Source organism: Ursus americanus, chromosome 10 (assembly GCF_024610735.1).
Source record: "Ursus americanus isolate L20-20 chromosome 10, mUrsAme1.1.p, whole genome shotgun sequence".
Taxonomy (NCBI): Eukaryota; Metazoa; Chordata; class Mammalia; order Carnivora; family Ursidae; genus Ursus; species Ursus americanus.
In genome coordinates this window covers 10,665,719-10,685,323 of record NC_142136.1, presented here as the reverse complement: position 1 = coordinate 10,685,323, position 19,605 = coordinate 10,665,719, and the positions used below count along the sequence as shown (strand labels likewise).

The 19,605-nt window shown below is 50.8% G+C and overlaps 2 protein-coding genes across 21 annotated transcripts in view; one reads left to right on the top strand and one right to left on the bottom strand.

Annotated features, from left to right (window-relative positions):
- The window catches only part of PCCA (propionyl-CoA carboxylase subunit alpha), a 392,273-nt gene extending 387,036 nt beyond the window's left edge, over positions 1–5,237 (top strand). For all 4 annotated transcript variants that reach the window (XM_045811095.2, XM_087865002.1, XM_045811094.2 and 1 more), the window contains 2 exons: positions 2,246–2,323; positions 4,894–5,237. In XM_045811095.2, the coding sequence (XP_045667051.1) occupies positions 2,246–2,323; positions 4,894–4,962 (147 nt within the window). In that variant the 3' untranslated portion in view covers positions 4,963–5,237. The remainder of the gene's footprint in view (positions 1–2,245; positions 2,324–4,893) is intronic.
- GGACT (gamma-glutamylamine cyclotransferase) overlaps positions 1–19,605 on the bottom strand; it is a 62,520-nt gene that overhangs the window by 7,977 nt on the left and 34,938 nt on the right. For 3 of the 17 annotated variants that reach the window (XM_087865008.1, XM_087865007.1, XM_087865006.1), the window contains 2 exons: positions 13,029–13,136; positions 6,816–10,386 (listed from right to left, as the gene is read on the bottom strand). In XM_087865008.1, coding sequence (XP_087721134.1) covers positions 7,146–7,790 — 645 coding nt within the window. In that variant the 5' untranslated portion in view covers positions 7,791–10,386; positions 13,029–13,136 and the 3' untranslated portion in view covers positions 6,816–7,145. Of the gene's footprint in view, positions 1–6,815; positions 10,387–12,987; positions 13,137–16,815; positions 17,612–19,605 lie in introns of those variants that run through there. The other 14 variants (XM_087865015.1, XM_087865018.1, XM_087865017.1 and 11 more) reach the window with 11 other exon arrangements.

The window sequence follows — 19,605 nt, the reverse complement described above, 5'->3', positions numbered from 1 at the left end:
AGGTTTTGTATTTCTGAGTAGTGTGACTGGGGACCTGCCAGGTCCAGGGGACCTGAGTCACCTGTAAGTCACGCAGGGTATGAGCACCCAGAGCCAGCCAGGAAGGACGGGCAGCGGGCACAGAGCCCCGTGAACTTGTGGCTGGTCTCCCGCTGCCCCACACTCCCACAGGCCCTGATCTTTGCACCCGTGTGGCCGGCTCGAGCCTTGTGTGGAGTCGTGGCCCAGGCCCCGCCACCCTCCAGCGTGGGCCCTATGGCATTCTTGTCAAGTTGGTCTGTGCCCCCTTGGTGCGACCACCGGAAATCTCCCGGGTTCATTCCTTTCTCCTATTGCGTGACGCGTGAATTCTCTCACTTGAAGATCCCATGAAGAACCAGTGAGGGCTGCTCTGTGTGGCCTGCAGATTCTGAGCTGTGGGCTGAGCAGCTGAGAGGGGTCAAACCTGCTGCAGAGGGGGCTAGCTTGTGCCCCCCCCCGCCACCCGCCATGAGAAGCCCACTGGGTGGGGGCGGGGGGCCAAGCTCGCCCATGTCCCCGCCGTGGGCACTCGTCCACCCGTGAAGCAGAGAGCTACCAGAACCCAGAGGTAGAGAGCTGATGACTAATTTTTGGAGAGAATTTCCATTCTGTCACAGATCCATTTCCAGAAATCCACCGGGGCCTGGTTGGAACGCTGTATCAAGAGGCCAGCTCAGGCCCTTCTGCCTCTGAGGGACCCTGCAGTGGATCTGGCAGGGTGTTCGGGGCGAGCGACGTGGCAGGTGCTACCCCAGGGGACTCGCCCTTCTCCCGTCTCGCGGGGTCCCTGCCTGCCTCTGAAAAGAAGAAAGGGCCTGAAATGACGACTTGAGGGGGGTAGCTGTGCCGACGCCCTGCCTGCTGTCCCTCTGCCTCGTGAAGAGCAGCCCTCGCGTGCAGATTCTTTGCTCTCCGTGGAATGCAGATGCCAGGGGAAAATGAATCAAAACGGGCAGTGAGCACAGAGCTTCAAAGCCCAGCTACCCAGCACAGCGTCTCTCCTCCGTGCCAGCACCAAGGCTTTGGCATCCCCTCTCTTCCTAGATTTCTGTGCCAGGAAAAGGCAGCCCACCACCTGATCAGCGCAGGAGAGGAAGGCGCAGGGCGCAGGCAGTCCCGACTGCCAGCAAGACAGCTTGTGCCGCGCAGGGGGCCGGGAGGGAGCTTGGGGATCACCTGGGGATTGCAGGAAGGAACATTCTCCAGGCACTTCTGCGACACTGGGCCAGCACAGCCGCAGTGGTGTGAGTGTCCGGGAGCCCCACACCAGGATGCCCACCGGCACCCCAGAACAGCCAGCCAGTTGCCCTAGGAAATTCAGCTTTACCATGTCAAAGACTGGGAGGCCCTTTTCACAGAGACAGGAGAAAAATCCGGCCCCGCTTCTTGGTGCTTACCCATCAAGGGCAGTGAGAAGAGAGTATATGGAGTGGCTTTTGATCACAGCTGCCTCCTGGGTGACAGCCCCAGGCTTCACCCAGGGAGCTCCTACCCAGCCCCGCGGGGTCTCCCCCCTAATGAAGGGCAGGTGGAGCTTGAGCCAGTGCCCGTGGGAGCCGCCGGTCTGCACGCGAGGATGGGGCACAGCTGTTAGCAGTCGTTCCCTGTGTCGGAAGGCACCTTCCAGGAGCCACCTCCATGTTACTCGGCATGTCTTGCAGGGGTTGAGACAGTGGTCCCCTGGCTGGCTGCTGTTCCCAGCTCCCCAGGGCTACAGACAGAAACACTCCGGTTTTGGGTAACAGCTTTGCGGAGATAAAATTCACGTCCAGTGCAGTTCAGCCCCTTACTGTGTGTACTTAGTGGTTCTCGTCTGTTCTCGGAATTTGTTGTGCAACCATCACCATCATCAATCCAGAACATTTTCCTCCCCCCTCAGAAGAAACCCTGTGTCCGTCAGCAACCACTTCCCTCTTATTCCCAGCCGCCAGAAACCACAGATCTTCCCGTCTGCAGAGATACGCCAGATCTGGACATTTCACATAAGAGGAAAACATTCCATTTTGGCCACATCTCTGTGGCACTTGATGAAGACAGAGGAACTGGCCCTTCTCTGCTGCCCCCCAAAGACTCACTTGGAACATGAAGTATTAGAGGTCGTTGCTGTTGTCTGGGTCAAATTGCAGAGCATTTGACAAAGAATCTCTTGATGGCTTCACCCCTGAGTGTTGTTGCAAAATCAGAATGCTTTTAAAACTTGTCTTTTTTCTATTCATTTTTCCAGGTAGCAGAAGGTCAGGAAATTTGTGTGATTGAAGCCATGAAAATGCAGAACAGTATGACAGCTGGGAAAACTGGCAAGGTATGTCCCCAAGTTCCCACTGGCCCTTGCCAGCTCTGTGACAGGAAGCAGAACTTCCCCCTTTGGATCTTGGATGGTTAGGCCTGGAAAGAACCGTGGAGGTGACCCCTGCCAGGTCCTCGCTCCTGCAGACCAGGACATTAAGATTGGGAGCTCTTTTCGCTTGGCACCCATGGGTCCCTGTCTCATGGAAAGTCTGTCTAACGCGCAGGTAGTCAAGGAACAATTGTTCTTCACCTTAATGTCTTTCAAATCAAAGGATCTTTAATTTTTCATGTTTACATCTGTCTCGAAGGCAGTTAGTTATCTGAGACTTAGGTAACACAGCAGGGTTTTAGAGATTGCAAGAATTAATGTAGCTCTTCAAGATAATTTCTCCACAAAGAGAACAATTCAATTTGAGATCAAGAAGAGCTGAAAGCCCCATGTACACATGTGGGACGTAATGATTTAGGGAGGAAAAAAAATGGGAGTTGTATTTGTCCTGAAACTTGTAAAACTTCTTACATGTATTTTCCCCTTGAAGAAAATAGAGAAGTCCTTTTAAAATAATAACTTCATTATTCTTTCTGCTTCTACAAAGATGCCACCCATAGTAGAAGGAGTCTTTTCTGAAGGACAGTTTGGTTTGGAAGTGTCTGCATCCTGGAGCGAGGCGGGGGGGGGGGGGCAAGGGGAGGAGCAGAGGCTGCCGTGGCCTGCTCTGTGGGAAGCTGAGATCGAGCCCTGGGGACATGGGTGCCCTGGCAAAGAGGTGCTGTCTGGTCACAATGTCATTTGCATCAGAGAGACACAGCCTCTGTCAGCCCAAGAGGAAATGAGGCTGCTGCTCAGACGGCAGGCCTGACCGGGAGCACAGAGGCCCAGTTTATGCGGGCGGGCCCAGAGGTGGCTCATCAGGCTGGAAGGAGCTGCCCTCAGCGGGGCCCAGGTTCCGTGGCGTTTGGGAGAGGAGAATGGCACGGTCGGGAATAAGGTTTTTGGGAATGCTGCCCTCTACGTCTGATTCCTTTTCCAAATGTGAACCAAAAATGGTCTCTGTTCTTGTAGAAATTGTTGGTTTTGCTCCTTGGGATTATTTAACATTTCTGCTGCATTAATGTCATGAACTGTCCAGGCATGATGAGAACTTGGCCTCATTTGGGGGACCCAGAACATACATATATACATACATACGTATTGTACACACACACACACGTCTGCTGCATGCCAAGGGCCCATGTTGCTGGACTGAGGTGCTAACACAAAAATGAACGTGGCCTTAGCTCCCGGAAGGAGCGTGGAGCCCTGGTCTGTTGGTGTGTTCAGGGTCCCCATGGTCTCACGGTGGCTCCTGGGTCTCGCGTGGAGGCTCAGCCGATCCCTGGGCCTCGGCGGCCCAGAGTTGCTTTCAGGGTGTTGATGGGCTCCGGGTCAACTTGTACTTTGGTCTGACCACTATCGGCTGGAGCCCTGGCTGGAGCCCTTCCTGCCCATCCCATTTCCTTCGGCGCCCCAGCAGGGCGCCCCAGGAGCGGCCAGAGCCCCAACACACAGGAGCAGGCCCTGGCGAGCCTGGGGACGGGCACTTCTTATCTGGAGAGCCATTTTTCCTCCCGGAGAAAGCGGTCACAATGGAAACCGGTCCTCACGTAGTCATCGCAGCGGGAAAGATGCGTCCTCTGCAAACACCAGGGGCCTCAGGGCAGAAGGAGCAGCCGCTGCGGCGCCAATCGCACCTCCCGGGCCCTGGAAGCCGTCCCTGCACAGGCTCGCATGGGGCTGCAGGCCCCGGGCTGGCACTCAAGGGAGGAGGCTCTTGTAGCCTTCCACTCCCTAGTGGGGCCGCTCTGAACCCGCCGCCCGGGCCGTCTTCCCGTCGGCCGGACATAGCCTGCCGTTTGCTTTCACGCCCAAGCAAGAACCTCCCAACGAGTCAGAAGACGGCCTCTTCTCCAGTCCAATACTCCCGGCTCCCTTTAGAGCTGAACACGAACTCGGGAAAGCAAAACCCGCCTCAAGCGACACAAACCCGGGGACCCCGAGCGTGCCTGCTCCACGCGAGGCCACCGAGCCCTGTCCATGCAGCCACACGTTCGTCTCCTGTTAGTTAATAGTCCCTGTCCTGACACCTGTATAATTGTGTGGTGTTTTTGTCTTTGTTTTTTTAACACTAAGTAAACCACTAACTCTCCGAGACCGTTTCTACCCTGAAGCCGCAGGAGGGCTTCGGAGGGCTGGCTGTTGAGAGCTCGCGGAGCATAAGTGCTTCTGGCTGTTGCGGTGCTGGGCAGACCCCCGGGTGCGCCCAGTGCAGGCCCGGAGGGCGGAAGTCAGCGCAGGCTCCCTTCCACCAGCAACTTTTAGGACAGAGACAGGCGTGGGGAGGGGAAGGTGGCCAGCCATAGCCCTCGGTGAGGACAACCCTGTGCACGAAGTCCCCTCTGCCCGGCTGGAGCCGACTCTTCTACCTGTGCCCCAAAGCCTGCCGGCTGTCTCTTCGTTTCCAGAAACAGATGACGAGATGGCTCGCTCATGGTCTAGTTAATAATTCTGACTCCCTTCTTCTTCTTCTCCTTTTTTAATTCAAGGTGAAATCAGTGCATTGTAAAGCTGGAGACACAGTTGGAGAAGGAGATCTGCTCGTGGAACTGGAATGAAGTATTTATAGCCTTTCAGTCATCACCCAATTTAATTAGCCATTTGTATTATTATTCTTTCACACTCAATTTAATCAGGCGTTTTGCAGAACACTCCTGTGCGGCAGATTTTACATGGTCATATTTATTCCACATATAGTCAAAACCAACATTCTGCCAAAAAATCACCAATGGAAATTTTTATTGATATAAATACTTGTACATATGATTTGTACTTCTGCTGTGAGATTTCCTAGTGTCAAAATTAAATCAATAAAGCTGAGCATTTGTCTAAATATTAGTTTGCCCTTTTTTTGAATGAAGACAATGTACATAAGAGGCTACTGGCTGTGCCAGTAGACTTGAAATACTAGCATTTCATTGTGATCCTTTAAAAAAGGATCTTTGCCTTAGTCTCATAAAATTATCATTTGCCACCTTATAGTCTGCTTACCTACCTCTTCCTGATTGAGGACCTAGCTCCCATTTGTGGCTATTCTGAACTTCCGAAAGCCTGCGCGGGCGGCCGCCGGGGAGTTTGGAAATCCCTCCTGCGCAGCTCTCACGGGTGAGTGCGGGGCCCCCGGGTCTGCGGGGGAGGGAGGAGGTGGGGGGCGTTGGTGGCCCCTTCGGGTGAGCTGGCTCACAGGGCCCCCCCTCCCCATCCCACAGGCTTTGCTGGGGGCTCCCTCACCCCAAGAGTGGTGGATGTGGCTGCCACAAGCCCATCAGTGGAGACTCATCCTTGCCTTTTTGTGTTTTTGTGAAGCAGGTTTCCAATTAAGAAAAGAGGGCTAAAAATAAGGATCCTGTTTTGTGCCAGATGCAGTTAGTGATCAGAGTCTGCCACGAAGCTGAAGAGCGAGGGGGCTCTCCCGGCGGAGCACGAGGTTACCGAGCAGCAGCAGCTGCGCTTCCAGTGGCTTCTGAAACTCTTGGAATACATTTCACACTTTGCTGGTACGTCAGCAGAGGCAGAGTCGTGCGCTGCTCTGAATGCGCGGACAGATGATCCGATGGAGGTGGGCAGTAATTGGTACTTCGTGCCGTGCTAAAATTAGTTTAAGTGCTGTTTGTACGTGGAAGCTAAGCTTTCTGTCAGGCCTGAAGAACAAATTACTAATGTGCTGGTTCTTCTCTGAAAGGGCCCCCCCCCCCCCCGCCCCCAAACACCGCTCCCTTCGGGGGCAGGGACGGCACCTTGCCACTGGGCCTTAGGCTTGGGTGAGCTTCTGTCTGAAACCGGGGTGTTCAGCAGCCTCTGCCAGCAAGTAGGTGATTGTGATTTCGCTAGATTAGAATGAAAAGAACCTTTTTTTTTTTTTTTTTTTAAGATTTTTATTTATTTATTTGACAGAGACAGCCAGCGAGAGAGGGAGCACAAGCAGGGGGAGTGAGAGAGGAAGAAGCAGGCTCCTAGCAGAAGAGCCTGATGCGGGGATGATCCCAGAACGCTGGGATCACGCCCTGAGCCAAAGGCAGATGCTTAACGACTGCGCCACCCAGGCACCCCATAGAATGAAAAGAACCTTCTATCAGATTAGTAGAGGCCCCCCCAAAAAAGCCAACAATAGTACCAACACTTTTAAATTTGGTTTCCCAAAACATCCAGTTTAATATTACATGATCATCTTTAGTAATCCCTCTTTAATAAGCTTGATCTGAAAATTGTGAATACTGATGTTTTCTATGCTCTAAAAGTCCCCCAAACACCGCATGTTTTTCTTGAGATTCTTTTAGTACAGAGAGATAACCCCAATCAGTTTAAAAGTCTTCTTGCTGCTACAAGTTAGAATCGATACGGTAAGGCGGCTGAAGTCGGGCTGCTCCACAGAGTCTACGTTTTAAATGTTATCTTCAGATCAAAGCAAAGCAAAAAAAAAAGAAAGAAAAATATGACATATGAGTTCTTGAAATGTCATTTAGGGGAATTAAAATCCTGAATTATCCGATCTATTCAAGCCCATGGCGGCCTTGCAGCAGAAGCAACAAAGCACTATTGGATAGATAGGCATAGTCTTGCGATCAGTGTGTCAGGATATTGGGGAAATCAGCTGCGCTGAACAAGAGTTTGTTCCTTTTCCCACAGGCTGCGTTTTACAAATATTTGTTTCAGAGGGCTTAGGACGCTGGTGCGTCAAGTCTCCGCAGAGCGGGCTGAGGTCGTCCTCTCATCATCGGGGCTCCGACGGCCTGCCCCCTGGTCATCTGTTCTCCCGCGGGTTGTAGCGAAGCCCGTGCTCGCCCTGGGAGTCGTAATCGGCGTGGTGCGGGAGGTGGACCCACTCGGGTGAGTAGGTGGCCGTACTGTACACGAAGCACTGCAGGGTCCCGTCGGCGGCGGGCGTGTCCTCGGGGGCCCCGCGCGCGCCCTCCCACTCGAGGACAGCGACCCGCACCGGCGTGCGCTGGTACATGTCGGGGCAGCCCTCAAACTCATCGAGGAAGCTCAGCATCCGCTCGTCCACGGCATAGATCTCGCCGGCCACGCGCTGCCCCTGCCCCGGGAGGTTGAGCAGATGCGGGATGTTATGTTCGCCGGCGATCACAAGCGGGTAGGGCTCCAGCGTGCGGCCCCGGCCTCGGAAGGCGGCGCAGCCGTTCATGCGGTCCCGCAGGACCTTGTGGTTGGGCTGGCCTCTCTTCAGGGTCCCGTACACGAACACGCAGGCCATGCGGGCCCCGGCAGCTGCGGGGGAGAGAGCGAGCACACGGTTCATGCCGGCAGCCGCAGGGGCCCGGGTGGGGGTTGGGCACTGTCTGGGAAGGGCCAGGTGGGACACAGGCTCTGCTGGGCCAGCAGCGGCTTCTGACCCCGGCACAGCCCAGAGCCCACTGCTCTTGACCATGACATGGCGGGCTCGGAGGCCCAAAAGGTCTTCTGGGCAAAGGCACTCCGGTCAGAACAGACGTGTCAGAAGGAGACAGCCTGTCTTGGGATCGAGCCCCTCAGAACCACTGTTTCATACACCAGTTTTTAATGTTTTTGAAAGGACTTTAAAAATTACACCATAAATATTTTTTATAGATAAGTTAGAAATACTGATAAGCAGATATTTATCTATGTACACACACATTCCCCGCATAGAACAGGCGCACGGCGTCAGCTACAGGAGACCGCTCAGGCTTCAGTACGAAACTCACAGTCTGGTCCCGGCGGTACGACCCAGCAAGCCTTAACGAGCACACCTTCAGTGTTCCTTTTCAAGGTCCTGGAGGGTAATGAGGCTTCCCTGTGACTCACGGTGACTCAGCGCAGCAGCCTTGGCACTCATGTGAAGGTAAATATTTACTGCTCACCTGGCCTGGGCCACAGATTGTTACATAACTGATAAAAGTCATTTGTGTGAAAGTGACTCAAAACTAGAAGCAAGTTAAGGTGGGCCTCTCCTCACGGCCTGGCGTCTCGCTCCTTGCCCCGCGCTGTGTCGTGATGGCAGGCTTTGGAAGGAAGACACCTAGCACAGGGAGACAAAAGATGCATCCCTGTGCTGGCGGCAGCCCTCCACCACCCAGGAACACCTGGGGGGTGACGTCCCTGGACGCCAGTCATGTGGCAAGTGGCCCTTGGAGAAGTCACACTTGGCTCACAGCACTTCCACTCTTTGGGGTAGGGGTCTCGGCCTCACCCCACCTCTTTAGGGGGTCTGGGGAGGGTGCATGGCCTCCACAGACCCACGCATCTGTCGCCTGCCTGCTCCTCTCCTGTCCACTGACTCAGTCACCAGCCTGCGGAGTGTCAAGAGTTCCACGGGTTTTGGGTAAACTGCGGTCGGAAAGCCTCAGCCAGGGGAGCCGTGCCAGGCTGGCCATGCAGGTGCGTGCTGGGCACTGGGCAACACTGGGACACCTGGAGCAGGATGGGGACGTGGTGGGAGCTCCAGTTCTGGTGACTCTGGTGACAGGGAAGGACAGATTAGAACTGTGGGGTGCAAAGGGGAGGCATGCTGGGCATGAAAGTCTGGAGGTGAATCAAGGAGAAGCTGGAGCGCGGGTACAGAGGGACGAGGACTGTGTAGGCGCCGAGGAGCTGGAGGTGGCAGGGCTGCTGCTGCTGGGGGACCAGGGAGGATGGGCAAACGTGAGCACAAAGAGGGTGTCAGGAGGAGCGACAGGGACAGAGGGGCGGGCTGCGCACCAGCCCTGGACACCAGACATTTCGGAGGAGCCTCCAGAGTCCCCGACACTTGCACCCTGGCTGCTGGCACGGTCTGTCCACAGCTCCTCCCAGGGGAACCTAGGGCCCAACCCTCTCTCACCACGGTCGCCCCCACCACCCCCAAATGGGCCTGCTTCTCTGCTCCCTGCAGCCTCTCCCCCGGGCAGTGCCCAGAGGGTTTCAGCTGAACTGCTCCACAGCTCTCCTGTGGGAGGGCTGGACTCTGGCCCCCTCCTCGGGCCATCCCCTGGGGGGCGGGGGGAGACTTGCCCGCTAGGAGACCCCCCCCCCCCCCCCGACACAGAGGCCTCCTCGGGGCTGGCCTGGAGCAGCACCCGCCCAGCCCTGCATCGCCCTGGCTTGCTCTCCACAGTGCCTGTTCTCTGAGTGGCGGCCGGTCCTGTTCCCAGCCAGAGTGTTCGGAGCTGGAAGGAAACTTGGAAACATCTCGTCTGGTGAAGCCTGCTCTCAGGTTCAGTGAGTATCTAAGAACACACAGCCAGGCAAAGCCTGTCAAAACTGGAGACCCGCTCTCTCTCAATCACTAGTGCCCTAGCTTTTCTCCTCTTTGATTAAATGTTTAAAGTGATATGCGTCCATAATGTAAAAAGTCAAATAGCTTTACCAGAACAATGCAACCGCCTACCCTCTTCCACTCCCTGTAGGCAACACTTTTAAGCCTTTAAGCTGTGGCTTTTGGTATTTGTCTTCATATGGTCGAAGGCTTGCACTGCTACTTCTTGAGGTTTTAAATTACATCTTAGCTTCCTACCCCCAAAGCAGGTGAGCATAGCGGTTTAAAGCACAGAGTTGAGAACCCAATTGCCTGGGTTGTGACTTGAGGCAAATCACTTCACCTCTCTGCCTCGGCTGTGAAAGGAAGTCAGAGCAGCAGCCCGCCGCCGAGGGCTGGAGGGCACGGCAGCCCGGCGGGTTAACGCGCAGCCGCGGCCCGGCTCTCACCTGCTCGGTAAGCCGGCTCGCCCGCACTGCGCTTATCCTGCGCCCCGAGCGCGCACGCCCGCTCTGCCCCGCACCCCTCCAGTTGACTCCTGCCACGGTTTCGGTCAAATCCGTATTCATTTCAGCATTAGAACTACGTAAACACTTTCCTCAGATAAGGCACAGAGTGTACTATCATTAATTTCCTTTCTTGGACAACTTTTCTGTTTTTCTTGGAATTAAAAATTGCTTGCAGCTTTTTTCCCCTCTGCTCAAGTTTCTCTGACAGCAATTCAGCCTCTCACTTTCAGAAAGTGCTGTAAGCATCCTTTCAGCCTTGACCACTGTTAAAGAACAAAAACTCAACTCAGTAAATGTGAAGATCTAATTGCCTTTATGCCTCGATTCATGGACCAGGCAGCGTCCCATCTGGCATGTCGAGGGGATGCTCCGAGGAGCTGTTCGAAATGAAAGGTTTTTACAGGAAGGCAGGTGGGGCAAGGGAGTTATTAGCAAAAGAAAAGGATTGTTCCAGGCAAGGTCACCTTCCCTCAGGTGGAAGCCGGGCAGTCTTACTAGGCCCATCACCTCCTGTTCTCTGGGGGAGGGGGAAGGGCTCACGTGACAGATTACCTCATCAGTGCTAAGCAGAAAATTCCTGATTGACCAGTTAAGACGAGGCTTCTAAGGAAGTCTGAAAGTACAATTGCGTTACATGTAGTACAAATAGGTTAGATATAAAGTCCTGGCTTAGTGACTTGGCCTAAAATGCTCCCATTTTGGGCCTCTGCCTTTTTTTTTTTTTAATTAATTTACTTATTTAAGTACTCTCTACAGCCAACCCCACGACCCCAAAATCAAGAATCACATGCTCTTCCGACTGACCCCACCAGGTCCGTCCCCCCCCACCCCCCGTGTCTCTTTTTACCACCACACACTGGGTTACATCCCGGTTTCGCCGGGAGCCATCCTGCTCCAGTCCGGGCACCACTGCCATCTGGGGTGTCCTGCCATGCCACCCAGGGCTTCCCTGCGACCCATGGCCCCTTCTTCGTCGACTCCCTCATTTTGCTGAAGCTAATTCTTTCCCACCCTTAATTAACAGTGTGGCTCAGTAGAGAATTCTAGGAACAGTGTTCTTCAGAGCTTTGAAGGCATTCTTGTTTTCTGATTTCCCACGTTGTTATTGAGAAGCCCAGTCCCGTTGGGCTCCAGTGTCCTCTCTTCAGGACTTGAGCTTTCCTCTCTGGGGACTTGAGAGATCTTCCTTTTTCCCTCAGATTCTGAGGTTACAGTGTATCTTCTAAAGGTTTTTTGTTGTTGTTGTTGTTGTTAAAGATTTATTAGAGAACAGGCGAGCGAGAGCATGAGTGGGGTGGGGATGGGCAGAGGAAGAGAGAGAATCTCAAGCAGACTCCATGCTGAGCGCAGAGCCCAATGCGGGGCTCAATCCCATGACCCTGAGATCATGACCTGAGCTGAAATCAAGAGTCAGATGCTTAGCCCTCGGAGCCGCCCAGGCGCCCCACTTCTTGTGGGCTTCTTTCATTCATTGTGCCGGGAATTTCCATCTGAAAACTCACCATCTTGGACTGTGGGGAATTTCCTTCTCATTCCCTACCTTCTTGTTCTCTTTCTGGTCTCCTAATACTCAGGTATTGTGTATCCTGGATTAATTTTCCGGTTTTCTCTCTCTCCTCCCTTTTTCCAGGTATTTTTCTTTATAGTCTACTTAACTCCCAGTTCTTCTATTAATTTGTGTCTATTTTTGCCATCATAGTTCTTTCCCAGCTGGAGGCCACCTCTCATCTTTGGGAAGGTATTGATTATCATGGGTTTGGGTGGTGGTTTCATGTTTTCATCTTTGTCTGCATGGCCTCTCTGGTTTGGTGTGTGTTTCTTTAGAGGTTTTCTTCAAATTCTGGTAATCCTTGGCTACTGGCCTAAGATGTGGAGAATCTAGACAGCATTTAGGCAATGAAAGCTGTGTGTGCAGGGGAGAGAGCCTGATGGTTGGCAGGCCTCGTGTGGGGGATCTGCAGGTTTGGGGGGGCTCCAGATAACAGAATCTATAGGCATGCATATTTTCCCTCGATCTCCATTTTCAGGGTGCCACCTAACCCCACCCTCAGCTGGGCCCAGTGTCCCCAATACCAAGCCTCTCTGGACAGTACCCCGCCTGCTTCCTGCTGGGAAGAGGAAACTGGGTGTCTTGCTCCCTATACAGACTTCCACCCTTTCCTGATCTTTCTTCCCTGACCCTCGTCTTCACAGGCCCATGGGTCCGGAGTTTGTCTGGCGGTCTGCTGTGTACTGGTCGCTGGCTGCTTGCTGGCTTTGCACCATGCAGGGACTTAGGTGTCTGGTTCCTCCAGGCTGCTAAGTCATTTTCTATCTTCCAGAATTTCATTGCCCTCCCTCATCTTCTGTCTTTATGGGTCACTGAAGTGGCATTTAGGGAGGAAGCAGGACCAGGAGAGCCTGTTCTTCTCACATCTCCTCCTTGGGGAGCCCTCCCTGCACCACCCACACCGCCATTTTACAGGGCCCTCAGCCCCTTCATCTTTCCAGAGGTTCAGTGTGAAATGGGACGGAAGTGGAGGTTTAGAAACCACTTGCTTGCTGACTTGGGTATGTTTTCGGTTGCCAAGAGAAAGCCCACAGAATGGCAGTCATGGTCCCAGAGGGGACTGGAGATGGCTGGGGGACAGAGGAAGTATGCTTAGAGAGGGGAATTGTGTCCCCTGAAGCAAGAGCACGAGGGGAGAACAGGAAGCAACAAAGGAGAGGGAAGGGCCAGCAGGGCACTCGGGGAGCCGCAGGAGAGCCGAGTCTGTCACCCCATAATAAGTCTCTTTGGCAAGAGGATTACTTCAGGCTGATTATTTTTAAGCAGCACAGGAGAAGCTCTGATAGAAGTGACCCTTTTGAGAAGAGTCACTTACATTTCTAAGGGGTGTCTCCATTTGTGAGGTTATCTTCCTACCTGTACCGGCAGGCGGGGGATGGCTCTCCATCTCTAGAAGCTCTGTCGGTGCCGAAGGCAAAGACTGAGAGATGCGTCACTTTACCCTTGTTCGTGTGCTTGGCCTGCCTAGAGAGGGGCGCGGAAGGAAACCGTGGTCAGAATGCAGCAGAGGATGCGCCTTGCAGGGGCTGATTCCTCCCAGCCACAACCAGGCACGCCTGCCCGGCCCTGTGCCATCTCTGCTTTCCGAGTCCGCCACAAGCACTAAAGACAGGTCGGGGGACCCCGTGGAGCAGATGGGGACGCTAGCGCGGAGGAGCCCAGGCCCCAGGCACAGAGTCTGTGGGGGCAGCACCGGGGCCTGGGCCTGCTGGACTCCTGGTGCCCCCAGCGCTCTGCACTTCAGGCTGACCCCAAGGCCACAGGGAGGTGACCGTGTCAAGGCCAGGCCAGGACTCAGGCTCTGCAGTGACAGTGACGGTTTACAAAGGACATACCTCACTATACTCTTTGTCTCCCCGTTAGTTTTCACTGAATTTTACTTGATAAACCAGTTCCTTTTCTGGATTTAAGTTTTTAAAAATTATGATAAAATACACAAAATATACAATTTACCACCCTAACCATTTTTAATTGTCCAGTTCAGTAGTGTTAAATACCTTCACATTGTCCATCCATCACCACCATCCACCTCCAAGACTCCTTCCATTTTACAAAACTGAAACTCTATACCCATTAAATAGTAACTCCCCATTCCCTGCCCCCCCCCAGCAATCCCGTGCTTTCTATTTCTATCAGTTTGACTACTCTAAGTACTTCATGTAAGTGAAATTTTATAATGTCTGTCTTTTTGTGGCTAATTTCATGGAGCATAATGTCCTCAAGGTTCATCCATGCTGCAGCACAGGTCAGAATTTCGTTCCTACCCGAGGCTGAATAGTACTCCCTCATATGCATACACCACGTTTTACCATCCATCCACCAACAGACGTCTGGGTTGCTTCCACTTCTTGGCTATTGTGAATGATGCTGCCATGAACATGGGGTTTGCTACATCACTCCGTTATTCTATAATTTTCTGAGAAACCTCCATTCTCTTTTCCATTAGCAGCTGTACCATTTTTACATTCCCACCAATTTCTCCACATGTTTGTCAGCACTTGTTGAGAGAGAGAGAGAGAGAGTGCAGAAGCAGGGGGAGGGGCAGAGGGAGAGGGAGTAGTAGGTTCCCCGCTGAGCAGGGAGCCCAGGACCCAGGGATCATGACCTGAGCCAAGGGCAGATGCATAACCGACTGAGCCAGCCAGGCGGCCCTGTTTTGCTGTTCTGATAGTGGCCATCCTGACTGGAGCGAGGCGGTATCTCCCTGTGGTTTTGGTGTGCGTTTCCATGATTAGTGATGTTCAGCATCTTTTCACCTGCTTCTTGGCTAGTCCTGTTTTTCCTTGGAGGAATGTCTATTCAAGTTTTTCACTATTGAGTTTTAGTTCTCTGTATCTTCTGGATATTAACCTCTTACCAGATACATGATTTACAAATATGTTCTCTCACTCTGTAGGTTACCTTTTCCTTCTGCTGATTGTGTCCTTTGAAGCACAGTTTTGAATTTTGGTGTTGTCCAATGTATTTTTATTTTTGTTTCCCATATGTTGGTGTCATATCCAAGAAATCACTGCCAAATGCAGTGTCACAAAACTTTTGCCCTATGTTTTCTCAAGTTTTATAGCGTTAGCTCTTATATTTAGGTCGCTGATCCATTTTGAGTTAATTTTTGTATGTGGTATAAAGTAAGGGTCCAACTTCATTCTTTTGCATATGGATGTCCAGTTTTCCAATTGTTGTAAAGATTATTTAACTATATATATAATGACTGATTTCTAGACTATTATCTCTCATTGATCTAGATATATGTGTGTTTTTATGTCAGTACCACACTGTTTTTGATTGCTGTAGCTCGGCAGGAAGTTCTGTGAAATCAGGAAGTAGGAGACCTCCAACTTTGTTATTTTTCAAGATTACTTTGCTTATTTGGCGTCCCTTGATATTCCTTATCAATTTCAGGGTAGATTTTTCTATTTCTGCAAAAATGCACCTTTGGGAACTTTCATAAGAGTTGCATTTAACCTGTAGATCACTGTGGGTGGTATTAGCACCCTAATAATAGTCTTCTAATCCATGCACATGAGCTGTCTTTCCATTTATTTGTCTTTAGTTTCTTTAAGCAATGTGTAGTAGTTTTCATTGTATAAGTCTTTCACCTTCTTGGTTATTTTATTCTTTTTGATGTTACTGTAAGAGGAATTAGTTTTTATATTTTCAGATTTTTCATTGTTAATATATAGAGATACAACTAATTTTTGGGCACTGATTTTGTATCCTTCAACTTTGCTGAATTCATTAGTTCTAACAGTTTTCTTGTGGAAATTTCTTGTGGAAATATAAGATAATGTGAGCTGAGCTAATTTTACTTCTTCCTTTCCAATGTGGATATCTCTTATTACTTTTACTTATCTGATTGTTTCAGGTAGGACTTCTAATACTATGTTCAGTATAAGTGGTAAAATTACAAGCATCCTTGTCTTGTTTCTGGTCTTACAGGAAAAACTTTGTCTTTTGTCTTTGAGTATGAGGTTAGTTTGGGGTTTTCATATGTGGCCTTTATTTATTATCTTGAGATAGTTTCCTTCTTTCTATTCCTAGTTTAACTCTTTTTACCACAGACTGGCGTTGAATTTTGTCAGACTTTCCCCTTCGTTCTGTTAATGTGTATTACATTGTTGAAGCGCCCTTGCATTCCTGAGATAAACTCCATTTGGTCCTGGTATATAATCCTTGTAATGTGTCGCTGAATTTTTTTGTTTGCGAATATTTTGTTTAGAATTTTTGCATCAATCCTCGGGGATATTAATCTGTGGTTTTGGTAACAGAGAATGCTGCCCTCATTCAATGAGTTTGGAAGTGTTCAATTTTTGGGAAAATTTGGTAGAATTCACCAGTGAAGCCATCCAGTTCTGGTCTTTGTTTCTAAAGCATGCAGTGCAGCGAGAGGGAGAGAGAGAATCTCAAGCATGACCGATGAGATCGTGACCTGAGCCGAAACCAAGAGTTGGACGCTTTAACCTACTGAGCCGCCCAGGTGCCCCATGTTAAGAGGTTTTGATTACTAATTCAGTCCCTTTTCTGGTGATCTTGGAGGGGTATGTTTGTTTCTAAGAATGATCCATTTCATCTAGGTTTCCAATTTGTTGGCACACTACTGTTCTCTTATAATTCTTTTTATTTCTATTAAATGGGCTGTAATGTCCATCTTTCATTTCTGACTTTAGTTATTTGTATCTTCTTTTTCTTCTTGGTAAATTGAAAAGTTCGTCAATTTTCTCTATTGTTCTTCCATTCTCTATTTTCTCTCTCCTCCAATCTTTATTTTTTTCCTTCCTTTTGCTGGCTTTCAGTGTATTTTTTCTTCTCTTCTCCGTCTGACATGTTCATCCCATTTCCAGGGGCTGCTCTGAGGGTCACAGCCAACAGACATGTAAAAAAGTCTACTCATGGGCCGGATCTTCTGAGACGATCCCCCAGCCAGGGCTAATTAAGAGTGTGCCTGTGACTCGTTCAGGTTGGGAGAGGGTGGCACTGCCACTCCTGAGGCCCATACATTACTGCTTCAGCCCTGTTCGAGTCTTAGATAAAATGCAAGAGTTTAGTTTAGGAACAGGTGTAGGTGAGCCATTTGGGCTTTTCCAGAGGATACTGAAGAGTGACCTTTAGAAGTGGCTCTCTCTCTGCTTTAATGGAAAGTACATACCCCCAGGTCGGCCTCCTCTAGCACACTGATGGCTGAGCAGGCCCGCCCTGTGTGCCCAGACAGCAGTGTGGGCTCAGCCGTTCCAGGGACTGTTGTCAGGCAGGGTGGCCTCAGTGTTCTACAGGTGGACATAGAAGAACACAGTGCATGGTGAGAGTAAAGAAATGCACAGTGACAGGCCTGAACCGAATCCCCATTTCTACCACTTGGCAACTGAAGGTCTTTGGGAAGGTTGTTTGTTTGTTTGAAAACCGGTTCATTCGATTGTGTGCACGGCCTCAGCACCTAGGGAATGTTCTTTCCTAGGTTCTCCACCCCACCTCCTTCCTTTATCGAGATCTTATAAAAATACCTACTAGTTTATATTCCTCTCAATGAACCCTCTTAAAAAAATAAAATGGATTATGAACAGCCGAGGGAATCAAGTCATGTCAATTACGGTTGGGCCTTAATGATTTTTCAGAGCCAAGAATACCCAGGAAGGTGCTCTTACATAGAAATGATCCTGGTTAGACAGCAGGTTGTTACCTTCAACTCTGGAAAATCAGTCTAGTAGCTTGCTTCTGCAGAAGATAATTTCTTCTCATGAAAGAAAACCTGACAATAAAATTAAGCTTCTTTTCTAGGAACTGATGCAGCCTCCTAGAATAACCAAAATTGAATTGTATCCTGTACTACTTATGTAAGGGGAAAAAAAAGAACATTTTACATTTCTGGCTCCTTTCATGAGAAAAACATCATTACCTTTCTGATTGTGTTTTGAACAAATACAGATCCTTCAGGAAGAAACTCATCCCTGTGGGGATTGAGAAAGGATCAGAGTTAAGTACTGAAACAAGCAATTAATTCCCATTAGAGGATTAAGGCACTCATGTTCACTTTGAATCAGAAAAACAAATTGTGAATAAAATCATGTACAGCCAAGAGGTTACTTGTCAAAGTTAATAAATTAGAGAATTGAAGGGCAAACTGGAACGCACAGAAGCTGAGCACCACGAGAAGCACAGGCAAGCGAACTGGTGGGGTTCTGTGTTCGTGGGATAAGATCTGCCATTCTCTTTAAATGCTGCAGAATCATGGGGAGGGGACTAACGGTTCCTGTCCTGTGGTGCTGTCCTTCCTCTAACGAATGCAGTCTAAGGAGAAGAAGTCTGAAAGTATTTTCTGCCCTGTTATGTAACCATCCCTACGACGCATGGATTTCCCTACAAAATCAAGGAGTGAGACGCACGGGATACTAACAAACATTCACCGTGGCCTATTTCACTTTCAGGTTTGAGAGCCGACTCTGAATGGCCCTGAGCACCATCTCTGCCAAGAGCATCATCAGTGTGTCCGAGACTGAGCCGGAGGCCGCTGCCGTGCTCGGGTCTCAGCACCTCCCACCTGGGAACCAAAGAGCCTGAAAACTGAACCCCTGTCCCCAACCCAGCTGGTTGGGAGTCGTGTGGACAGCGGGGGGTCAGCAGGGAGGTGGGACAGGCTCAGAGAGTATCAAGACATTTGCCAGCAGAATGTGGCTTCTTCAGCACTGTGGGTATTTAAGAAAACAAGCCGCTGGGGCGCCTGGGTGGCACAGCGGTTAAGCGTCTGCCTTCGGCTCAGGGCGTGATCCTGGCGTTCTGGGATCGAGCCCCACATCAGGCTCTTCCGCTATGAGCCTGCTTCTTCCTCTCCCACTCCCCCTGCTTGTGTTCCCTCTCTCGCTGGCTATATCTCTGTTGAATAAATAAATAAAATCTTTCTTTAAAAAAATAAACCGCTCGTGGATGTGCCCCTGTGGCCTGGAGCCGCCGGGGGTGCCTGTCCCTGGCTCAGCAGTTCCCAGTCTTCAGACTCCGCCTGTCTATAGTTTCATATTGCATTGCTGAAGCAGAAATTAAAAGTGATTACAAGTCATTTCCATAACTGAATTTTTCCTGCTTAATTTTTTTTCTTAGCCACCTTGTGGCAAGAGTGTAAAAGGCAGGGTTCGGTTGAAGAGTCTATTATGCTAGTTTAGAGATTGCCACTATCGGGTCTGCTGAGGCCCTGTTCAGAAACACGCATACCAGGTGAACCCCACAAGAAAAGGGCTAATATTGAACTCTTCTTAAACTTATCCGCAAAGGGACTTTATGGACACCAGCTTCTAACACGAGAACAACCTCTAACTACAGGTGCCTCCATAGAATGTTCATCCTGCGTGGATTCAAATGTAACGACACGGGGACACGTTAGTCAATCTGTGTATCACTTTAGACTGTCGTCTTTGCTGCCAGTGTTTGCTGCTGTCAAATTAAGACTGTGAGAAAAGGCGGGTGAAGGGACGAGATTTGGGGGGCGTGAGATTGAGCCCGTGCGGAGCTGGCTCTGGCCCCGGGCACCGCGGCGCCCTGCACCTGTCTGAGCCCCGCGGCCGGGAGCAGTTGTGACCCAGTGCGGCCGAGCCTCGGTCGAAGGCCCATGTGACGTGCACACTACTCTCGAGAGGGCTCTTCTTATTTTATACAACGGTCCTGGCATCTCAGTCAAGTGGCCACTTCTCCCCCCTCCCCATTGTAACATTATTTTCCCTTGAGAAACCGCCCGAGTGTCTGATACAGTTACACATTAATTCTTCAGAAGTTTCTCAGAACTGTAGGAAACAGGTGAAAAAACAAAAAGCCTGGAGCCCGGAGCTGGAGCTCGGCCTGGAGCGCGAAGCGCGGGAAGGTCACTGCACTCTCCGCTCCGCGCGGCTGGCGGCGGCGGCCGGGCCGGCTCGGGCCGCATCCTGTGGGCGCTTTGATGCTGTCACTCTCCTGCTTG